General features: G+C 52.1%; 5 protein-coding genes across 5 annotated transcripts; 3 read left to right on the forward strand and 2 right to left on the reverse strand.

Annotated features, from left to right (window-relative positions):
• Positions 1 to 382: 382 nt before the first annotated feature.
• RFC4 (replication factor C subunit 4) lies at positions 383 to 1493 on the reverse strand (the record flags this gene model as incomplete). The annotated part of the gene is made up of 2 exons (XM_023595349.2): positions 383 to 608; positions 661 to 1493. 2 exons carry the CDS (start codon positions 1491 to 1493, stop codon positions 383 to 385), a joined length of 1059 nt encoding a protein of 352 aa, XP_023457180.1.
• A 164-nt stretch (positions 1494 to 1657) lies between these two features.
• On the forward strand, positions 1658 to 2888 carry RHO25_004429 (uncharacterized protein; the record flags this gene model as incomplete). Its single annotated transcript, XM_023595350.2, has 3 exons — positions 1658 to 1924; positions 2000 to 2642; positions 2695 to 2888. The coding sequence occupies 3 exons, from the start codon at positions 1658 to 1660 to the stop codon at positions 2886 to 2888; spliced, it is 1104 nt and encodes a 367-aa protein (XP_023457187.1).
• A 649-nt stretch (positions 2889 to 3537) lies between these two features.
• RHO25_004430 (uncharacterized protein) lies at positions 3538 to 5634 on the forward strand (the record flags this gene model as incomplete). The annotated part of the gene is made up of 3 exons (XM_023595351.2): positions 3538 to 4238; positions 4291 to 4855; positions 4933 to 5634. The coding sequence occupies 3 exons, from the start codon at positions 3538 to 3540 to the stop codon at positions 5632 to 5634; spliced, it is 1968 nt and encodes a 655-aa protein (XP_023457186.1).
• A 487-nt stretch (positions 5635 to 6121) lies between these two features.
• RHO25_004431 (uncharacterized protein) lies at positions 6122 to 7674 on the reverse strand (the record flags this gene model as incomplete). The annotated part of the gene is made up of 2 exons (XM_023595352.2): positions 6122 to 6850; positions 6901 to 7674. The coding sequence occupies 2 exons, from the start codon at positions 7672 to 7674 to the stop codon at positions 6122 to 6124; spliced, it is 1503 nt and encodes a 500-aa protein (XP_023457185.1).
• A 1899-nt stretch (positions 7675 to 9573) lies between these two features.
• RHO25_004432 (uncharacterized protein) lies at positions 9574 to 10314 on the forward strand (the record flags this gene model as incomplete). Its single annotated transcript, XM_023595353.2, has 1 exon — positions 9574 to 10314. The coding sequence occupies one exon, from the start codon at positions 9574 to 9576 to the stop codon at positions 10312 to 10314; it is 741 nt and encodes a 246-aa protein (XP_023457184.1).
• Positions 10315 to 10352: the final 38 nt, after the last annotated feature.

A 10352-nucleotide genomic window follows, 5' to 3' on the forward strand; every position in this document is an offset into this window, starting at 1 on the left:
TCGTATGTCATGGAAACTCCAATGCCTCCCATGAGGTCAGCCTCCTGCCAAAGACGTACCGCTTCCAAGACCGCGTGTGATGCAAGGCATTCAATGTTGTTGCCAGAATGCCGACGCGAAGAATTGGAAAGAGGTACCTTGTCATATCAGCCACAGTGCACAGCCACATATCACTGTCGCCTATAGTGAGCAGTGAGCGATCATATTCAGGTCGTCATAGTGAGCACAAGATGTACCAGATCCATTTCACATGGAAATAACTCGAGAAAATGTGATGCTCGCAAAGGACTGGTCACTGAGCAGCTTTGTATACATCGTCCGAAACCCACCAACGCCTCGCTAAGAGCACTATAAGATTTTCCAGCTCTTCTTGATCGACGGCTCATTTTGTAGGGACATTGAACAGTTCTTGCTTCATGTTGAGTTTGCAGAGTTTCGCAACACAGCCAGCTAATTGCAGATAGGTCTGTACGCCTTCCAGAATCCGCATGTGGGTGAAGCCAATGACCCGGATGAATTCGAGCTTCGCATGCTCGGACAGTGATGGTATTGTCTTCGTCACTTTGAACATACTGCTGATGATATCATGCGAAGAGTAGCCCAGACCCCTAAATGTTGTTAGCAAAGTCGTGCCAATTCGTACCATGGATCAGGACTCACCAGAGCTCTTTCAACGAATCCAGTGCCTCATCAACTTTCTGCTCATGGCAGCTCTTGATCATGGCCTGGACTTTGATAGGATGCGGACTGTCCACCACCTTGAAAACGTTGTCTCCATTGACGAACCCAAATCCTGCGTGCGTGGACTGCAAATTGTTGATGGCCTGCCGCATGTCTCCCTCAGCACTGAAGACCAATGCCGCAAGACCGTCGTCACTGAACTGCACATTCTCGGCTTTGCAGATCTGATTTATCCTCTTCACCACTTGTGCATCAGTCAGTCTCGCGTATCGCAAGATTGCGCACCTCGACTGCAGTGGCTCAATAATCTTGTTGCTTTGATTGCATGCAAATGCAAACCGCGTTGTACCAGAATAGATCTCCATGGTTCTCCTCAATGCCTGCTGAGCACCGCTTGTCATGCTGTCCGCCTCATCCAGTATCACAATCTTTTGTCTTCCGGGAGGCAGAGTGACCTTCTTCTGGGCGAATCCCTTAATCCTGTTCCGTACCACATCTATACCGCGCTCGTCGGAAGCGTTCAATTCGAGAACTGCTTCCTTGTAGCTCTCGCCCAGGAGCTGTCGTGCTAAGCAAAGAACGGATGTGGTCTTGCCAATTCCCGGCATTCCGCTGATGATAACGTGAGGCATGTTGCCATCTTTGGCGATAATCTTCAGGCGTTCGATGGTTTCGGTGTTGCCCACAATGTCGTCCAACACAATCGGGCGGTACTTCTCGACCCATGGCAGTTCATAATTGGAAGATGCTCCATTGCTCTGAGCTCTGATGCCGTCGGACTGTGCAGCTTTTGATGATTCGGCGGGAGCCATGTTGCTGATGCAGGAGAAACGCGAAATTGGAAGTTCGGATCGCGGACGACGTGACGAACGCGAAATCCACGCGTCGAGGGCTGCACTGACGTGGACGCACGTGCCATCGAATTGATCAGCGTCATTGCACAATTAAAAGCCGCCCTCTCTTTCTCTCATGCAACATGCCGATACCGAAAAAGCCTCAGACGGAGGGCTCTGCAACCTTTGACCCAGACAAGTTCTTCGAGGCATGGAGCAAAGGAGAGCTCACAGCTCCGTACGACAATGACTTTCGAAAATTCATTATTAAGTCATTTGGGCTGCGTGTGAGCGACCAGTATGGCTACAGAGCTACCACGGAAGTGACTCTACTGGGCGCGCAGTCTCATATAGATGCAGGTGCAGCAAATGGCCTGCACGTTTGGTATCGAGATCCTGCGGGACAACCGGTAAGCATGTCTCAATATCAGGTGCTTGAGATGGCATCTCATGTAAAGTGCAGCCAGCCCTAAGAGTGTCTTCAGAGACCAAATCCAAACGCTACCGACATCGCTGCATATACCGATATCTTTCGTCCAACGACTGTGACTTCCAAAGCTATAACTGCGTTTGCTTCGAATGCAAAGAAGGAAACTGTGAGAGCTGATATTGCGAAACACCTTCACGCACTTTACGCTCCTCCAGAAGCAGCCCGCAAGCTGCAGGTCAACAAGTCCAAGAACCATGTCAATCCATATTTTGACGTCTCTGCGTGGGCATTCCAGAATCTTGAATGGGCTGGTCCAGAGGAGAGAACGGTTGACATTAAGTATAGCCACGCTATTCTGCCCGTGCTCTATCATCACTTTGGCTGTGTCTGCCCGTCATACGAATCCCTATCCTACATGTACCAGATCGCACGCGGGCGACCGATCCTTGACATTGGGAGTGGTAATGGGTACTGGACATATATGCTTCGACGATTTGACATCCATCCTAAGACTCGGCTGAGTGTGACGGCGGTGGACAATGGCCTTAGCGAATGGAGAACCATGTGGATCGGAGACACAATCGAGGCTGATGGTTTCAAGTGGCTGCAACAAAATCAAGGTGGGAAAGACGGTGTTCTTCTGCTCGTGTACCCAATGGTCGGTATGGAGTTCACGTCCAAGATGATCAAGGCGTACAGTAGGTTGTTCGTGAAGTAGCGTTGCGTGCACCGGCTGACGATGTAATACAGAGGGAACCACGATTGTTTCTGCTGGAGCTCAAAATGCCAGTGGATTCACTGCGTTTGCGAAAGAGACCATTGCCGACTGGATGGCACGAGAAATGCCAGCCTGGGAAAAGGTTCTGCAGGTGCCACTTCCTTCGTTCCCGGGCAAAGATGAAGCGCTGTTCATATTCGAGAAGCAAGCCGAGTCAAATGGCTAGGCATCGGCTGGAGCTTGATCCCGCACCAAGCCACACGGTACTTGCTGTTCAGATGAAGATACCGCTTGAGTCATTCCGGTCGGCGGCGTGCGAGATAGGATCCTGATGTGCCAATGCTTGCGATCGGGTATACGTTGACGAGGATATACTCGCTTGCTGCCAGACACAAGGGCACACATCGGATACGCTGAATTTACATGAAGTCCGGATTGCTCGCATGAAAGTTTTGCAATAGCCAAGTGGCCTGCTCCTATAGATACTCTTCCGTGATTGTGAATAGATTGAGCTGTAGATATGTTATGCGGGCCATGAGAAATTCCAGGCGAGCTTGCGTGACAGCCTTTTTGTTGGCTTTGATCAACCTTGCGGCTTAACTTTGCTCTCCCGGACTTGTCCCTCCGCCCTTGCTTCTCGTTTGTCAGCCTCTTTCGTGTGCGGGCGGAATCCACGGACGTGGACGCGCTTCGCGACTGGTACACTCTACGCGTACCGTCGAGGCCTGTCACCTCGGCTCGAGGCGGCTCATGACCGATGAGGGGAAGGCATTCAAGCCTTGAGGATTTGACGCGACTGCATCTTTCACATTCGGGTTTAAGATGCGTGAAAATTACTCCCGGGGCCATACAGGAGGCATAGATTGCTTATTGCCATGCAGGTGACACGAGAACCTGCCAACCTGGACTCTGTCGACGCGGGACAGGGAGACCGCAATTCCGACGAGGCAGGCCATGCTCAAACTCCGAACGGCTTCAGCGAACCCAACGGATTCACTGCCACTGCGGGCGACAATGACAGGAAACGACGAGACAAGCCAAAACAGAAGCGCAACAAACCGACTTTATCGTGTCTCGAATGTGTAGAACGCAAGACGAAATGCGACAGAGCGCGGCCGTGTTTGGCATGTGTCAAGAGGCAGAGCGCGTGCGAGTACACGGCCGTGGCCAACCTCATCGCGTCGTCCGATCGTAAGAATAGCCATCCGAGTAGCAAAGCTCGCTATATCAAGCCTCCTATCAAGGTGCGGCGGACCAGTCTCGCACAATCACCATTGTCCATCCGCGCTTCGCCGACCGTGACCGACAATGGATGGTCATCTCTCGATGGCAGCACTCATCGCCGACAGCATTCACAAAACAGTTCGCCAATCCTGTTTTCCAACGTCCCAATCTCGCAGCAAAGTGCTCCCAGCAATGTCTTTGGTGTTGGTTCGCAACATCCGTTTGCCAACTACTGGACTTGCCAAGGAGGATTGCCAGAGGTAGTCACAGTGCTCCCCAACAAGGACCAGGCGGATATACTAGTCTCAAAGTATTTTGAAATTATCGATAGTGTGTACCCCTTCATTCACAGGTCGGTAAACAAATCTCACACGATTGCATCTTTTTGCTTATGAAACGCGCAGGAGGACATTCTACTCAGATTACGAGCTTTTCTGGGCACTTGAAGACAAAGGCAAAGCAGATGCGTCCCTAGTAGCCTTGCACTACGCCGTATATGCCCTAGGTACGCAGTTCATGCAGTTCACTCCGCTGGAAGAGCGATCGCAGACTGCCGAGTTCTACTGTTCCGCTGCAAACCAGGCATTGAGGGTGTATTCATACCTGAATCGCACCTCGATGCGGGCCATACAGGCCATGCTACTCATGTCATATTTCCTCATGAACGACAATCACGCCAGCGACGCGTATGCCTGGGCAGGCATTCATTTACGACAATCTTATGCAATGCGGTTGCATCGAGATCCAGATATCGTAGTTCCAGAGGCTTCGACTTTAGAGAAGCAGCAGCGGCGGAAACTCTGGCAAGCGGTATTCTTCCACGACACGTTTCTGACGATATTGCTCAAGCTTCCTCCGACCGCGACACATAGCGATGTGCCAGTGGAGTCCTTGTCTGATGAGAATGAGCTGAGCGATGATGGCATCGATGTGTGCGTAGGTACGCATTCGCGCATCGAAAACCTAATGGTGGGTCAACACATCACAATCATCTGTGACAGGACAGAGGCTTGCGCGCTCGTTGGAAACATGCTAACTTCGTACAGAGCATCAACGTGATTGCGCCTCAGATCCCTCAAACGCTACCCCCACCACAGCCTCATCACACCATCGACCAGACGACTATGAAAGCCGACATTGCCTATATGCGGAGCATGTGGCATCTGGGAAACCTGGCCCAGGAGTGTCTGTCTTCTCCTCTCGCGTTGTCATTACCAGTGGCAAACAGCGTGCGGCATAAAGAGTCTCTCGTCGCGGCATTCCGAAGACTCTACAAAACATTCCCTGCCCAGCTGACAATACTGGACTACGAAACTCTACGACACCAGGCCAACAGCAACTCTCGGGTCGTTCGACAAAACCTCTTCCTAACCTCGGAATACTACCACAGTCTGATGCTTCTCCAAGCTTCCGAGAATCGAGAGCAAGGTGTCGAACCCAACGTCAAAGCAACTCTTGAAGCCGCACATGAAGCGCTCGATGCCTTCTTCAAGCTTTGGTTGATGTTCGAGGTCGAAGCTGTTGTATGGTGGGCATTTCAGCATCGCGCTTTCGAGGAAAGTCTGCTTCTAGCCAGGTTCCTCGCTATTCCTCCACCGCCCGAAGCACAGTCTGATCCTATCTACTCAAAAGCCAAGGAGGATATTGCGAGAATGTTGCAGATCATGGAGCGCTATGGGAGCGACATCGAAATGCATAAGACTCGGAAAGACGTTCTTCGCGATGCGTATCTGCAGATTGTCGTGTGAGCGAAGATGTTGTATTCGAAGATGCTCTCTCAAAACTGCTGGCAGAGCGTACTCGGACTCACGCATCAGACTGCTCACTGCGGTGTCTCCACGCGTCTCGCCGAGACGAAAGAACAGAACAACCATTTCAAGAGAAAGATGGTGTCTAACCACTCTATCCGCGAAAGACCTCGCATGGCCATGTCTCAGGCACGTTCCTGCTACATATCTTTGCACAGAAGGAATCGGAGCGGCAGGGAGGCTGTAATGAATCTGGATGAAGACGGGCTTCTTGGTGGTCGGGGAAGATGGTAGCTTTCGAAAGTGTTCATGTTCAACACTCTAGATGGACCTCACCCGCAGTCCTGCTACCGTACCAGCATCAGCAAAAGTCGAGCGTCTATGCTTATGTCACCGAATGTCATTGACTTAGAGGTGACTGTTGGCCCTCTATCTGGGGAACGCTATGTCCCATTGGAAACTCATTCAAAGCATACAATCTTCCACTTTATCGCTCTGCCACCCCGAGCATACGCATACGAAGTTTCATCTGAACCTCATCCACGAACGCCTCGCGACTTGGGAAACCATCCGCGCCTTGTATGGTCAAGAAGAACCTCACATCCTCCGCTTTCTTTGGGGCCTTCCCACTTTGCAACCTCGATCCTGGTAATCTTGCTACGGCTTCCAAGAAGCTCTTCTCTGAATCTTTGGGATCACTGAGCAGCGGCTGCCAGACTGCATTCCACCCTTTCCAGCCGATCAGAGTCTCTGGCCAACACTTGCCACGCCATATGCTGCTGCTCCAGAACTCGCTCGATATCTCCACACTGAGCTCGTTGATAGCATTTTTGTCATCAAGAAGCATGTCGAAAAGTCGACGCCAAGCAGTGGGGTCTGTCTGGGATGAGTGTCTCAGAGCAATGGCTAGGCACTTGTGCTCAGGCGATTGGTGATCCTGCAAGAACGCGACGCACCGCTCAGGCTTGTCATCGAAGTAGAGGCGCCTGTCGTAGACATGCCGTACGCCAAGCTCGTAGCACTGTTTCGAAACGCGCAGGAAAGGCAGACAGAAGTGAAAGCTCGAGTGGTCTGCCTGTTCGCTTGCAGTCTTCGAGGCATTCGGTGACGGCCAGCCGTGATAGGAAAATGGAGCTGAGCGGAATCCAAAAGGACTACGTGTGACGTACGATGTCTGAGAATTTTGGTCCTTGAGAGCTGTAATCGGGATATCACTCTGCTCGAAGTTAGATCAGCTGCAGAATGAAGATGCTGTATTGGACTTACCATCACGATTTGCTCTCTATGCATTCGCGGGAAGAGATGATCCAATATTCGATCGACGACTTTATCAGGCAGTCGCAGTAAACCTTGGACAATCCCCTGACAGACAATTTCGGACTCGCCATCCTGCACGGCTCTGGAGCTCTGCGCTCTGTGCGGATGGAGAATCATGGTCTTGCTGAGCTTGCTTGTTGGTCTGGCCTTGAGCGAGAGAACGAGTTTTGGTCGCTTCTCGTCTTCGAGTTGACGCAAGAAGTCGTATCCGGTTACCACAGCATCAGCCAAACCGACGCCATCCCAAAGAGCGCATATCCAATTGATGTTCTTCAGCCAGACATTTCGGAAGTCAACATTGAAGAACGTGACGTTCTTGAGCTTGATATCCTCGAAGACGACGTTGGAGAACGAGCAGCCTCTGAAAGTGACGTTCTCCAAGTCACAGTCTTTTACGGAGAAGGATTGGAAGTCGCAATCGACGCTGCGAACATTGTTGATGAAGCATCTCCTGTAGATGACCTCGTTCGAGGGTTGCTCGATAATTTCGCGTGCTGAGGACGCCTGCGATTTGCTGGAAGCTGTGCTTCGTTGTCGCGGCGTACGACTGCGTCCGCGCTTGGGGTCCTCCCTGATAGGTTTTCCGATGTCTTCAATTGGAAGGTCGAGTAACGGCGGATCATCTGCTTGTTGGCTGCGGATGCCTGTGAGTCGAGTTTCGCATTGGCGGCACAGGCGGAGCGCCTTCGCAATGCTGCACAGCTTCTCCACGGCATCAGCCATATCTGCCCAAGGTGTTGAAGTTGGTGCGCATGGTGAAAAGGAAGGAATCGCGATCAACTTGACATGGCCACTGCCTGATCAGCTGCGCGCACATGCGTCTTGGCGTTTGCGTTTTCGAGACGACTTTCACATTGATCAAAAGTGAATGTGAAGTGCAACGGTATCGTGCTGCGGGTGGCTCCTGCCTGAATATGAGCGGGAGACCGTACACCGACGTGGCCGCATCGTCTCTTCCGCTGTTATAGCCAAGTTGAGCGTCCATCGGGCAGCTCGCCGTCATCTTATTGTGAGCATAGAGTAGAAGGCTGTCCGGAGATGATACAGGATAGGTAATTTCTTCTTGCCAGTCGCAGCAGTCGAAGTTGCTCATGTCATTTTTCTAAGCTTCAGAAACAGCGACCATCGACGCTGTAGACGTGCTTCTTTCGGATTGAATCAACGAGGCTCTCGACGTTTGATGTAAAGAGCCTGCTGTCTCTTAGATCTGCTGTTGCAAGAGAGATCACCTACTGCATAATTTGTTCAGAACATGCCATCTCGAAGTCTGCACACGTCAGGTCTGCCTGCCTTCCACTCAAGGCACTCACATGCACGGGTTTTGCATTTCCGTACTTTGGCCAAATACGAGGCACAGACGATCACAACAAGCCATCGGCCTCATTCTCGTCGAATACAGGTGGTGGCGATGAAGCTTTATTTGCGGCGGCCTCTTCAGCAAGCTGCACCAATCGTCTGGTCTCACAGAGCAATGTAGGCCGCCACGATGCGGTGCTTCCACGGCAAAAGCACCACTCGGCGCTGAGCGAACGATATGCTGACGTTGCAAGTGGTAACGCGTCGCGCTCGAACCAAGATCTGTGCCAAAGTGTAATTCAGCCTCAGCTCACGTGGACGCTGTTCCTGTCGATCGCAATGACGTTTTCTCCCTCTCCCTCTCCCTCCGTCTCTGGGGCAGAAGTGTCAGATTGGTGCAACAACAAGCAGCTGGCTGATCACCCAACTTTCTGGGATGCTGCACAGTGTTTGATGTGTCGATCTCCAACTTGGCACAGCACAGCAGCAGATGTGTGAGCGTTCGCAAAAGCTGCACGCCATGGACAGCAACTGCCGCAGCCTACTGCAGGCCACAGGAACAACTGCAGGTTCGGCTGAGACGGAGAACCAGTGCACCACCTCATGGCCTTCACGTGAAGAAGTCCACGGATCATCTGCTGCTGTCAGAATCGGCTTGCAGGGCTTTTCCAGGTATGGCTCCGCACTGGTCGTGGAGGCTCCAAGTTCTTCGTCACTCGGAACAAGGCCGGATCCTTGTACATCCCTCGGCAGAAGCCTGGAACTATCAAGACCTGCCGTACTCGCGCGAGGTTGTGGCCAGGTATAATCTGCCGGCAGCGATGGACATACGCGTCGTCGCAGGAACGGTATGGGTTTGGCTTGAATTCGTGCCGCAGCAACCATATGTCCATCGTATAGGACGGACCATGCCTGTCCGGAGTGATGTCAGTAACGACTGATGATCGAGAAGTACATGATGTCTACTCGTGTCCCTGCACTGGAAGCGTAAGATTTATTGCTTCCTCTGGGAGAAGTGGACGGTGGCATCCGCGGCGAGCCACTCGAACTCCCACTTTGAGCAAGCAGGATGGGGTGCACTCCAGACCAAGCCATTTTCAGCCAACAGATGTGCACCGGTAACTTCCTTGGCGGAAGATCAATCTTGCTTTTGCAACAAGCGGCGTGTGTCCTTTGCCCCTTCAGGTTCGCGCAACAAGGACTGCAGTGTCAGCATGGCAGAGAACATGGTGGGACTTGGTTGCCCTGTCGCTGAGCCTGCCACTGCTGTGGTGGTCAAATGTCCTTGGCCGCCCCGTAGTTCACGATTTGTACGGTCTCCTACTCATGGCTGATTCGACCGCGTTCAGCGATTTTACATCGCTTCTCTGTGCACTGTCGCCTGCTCAACTGCTGACGGCTAGACACGCGATCGATGCCCTTCTCACGCCAGACTCCCTCCAAGAAGCAAATCAGCAGCTATCGCCTCTTCTCCGCCTGCCACATGATGTCCTCGAACGAATAGTCGAGCATTCTGTGTCATACAACCACGATGTTGCAACTGAAACCAAGGAACCCGGCCTGCTGCAGACGTGCCATGCACTTCGAATCATGGCCTCAAAGGCCTACTTCAGCCAAAACACGTTCAAGAGGAAGCGGAGACTGAGCGAAGATAGCCTGGACCAGTGGGCAAAATTTAGGATCGGCGAGAACAGGAGGTTCGTTCGCAAGGTTCGCATAGGGCCGCCTACGCACTGCAATAACGAGGACGCAGAAGAGGAGGCAAGCATGCTCGAGAAGGCCTATGGATTCCCTACTGGAACTGTCTGGTGTCTTTCTGAGGATGACTACGAGAATGACTACAAGTGGTGGGTCAATTCACGAGGGGAAACGGAAATATGCGAGGATCAGACGAGCGACGACAGCACCATCGCAGATTGCTTCAGAGCAGTCGACTCCTCCTCCAAGCCTGCTGCTTCATGGTATTGCACATCCTGGGCACAAGGCCATCGTGCTACAGACTACTTCAGTCTCCGGCGAGCACCACCAACCCCGGAATCGAGACCAAGCGCTTCAGATTCGCATTGAACATGTGGTTCTCGACTCGAATGGGCGATAATTGTCTG

The sequence above is a fragment of the Cercospora beticola genome, chromosome 3 (genome assembly GCF_033473495.1).
Source record: "Cercospora beticola chromosome 3, complete sequence".
Lineage (NCBI taxonomy): Eukaryota > Fungi > Ascomycota > Dothideomycetes > Mycosphaerellales > Mycosphaerellaceae > Cercospora > Cercospora beticola.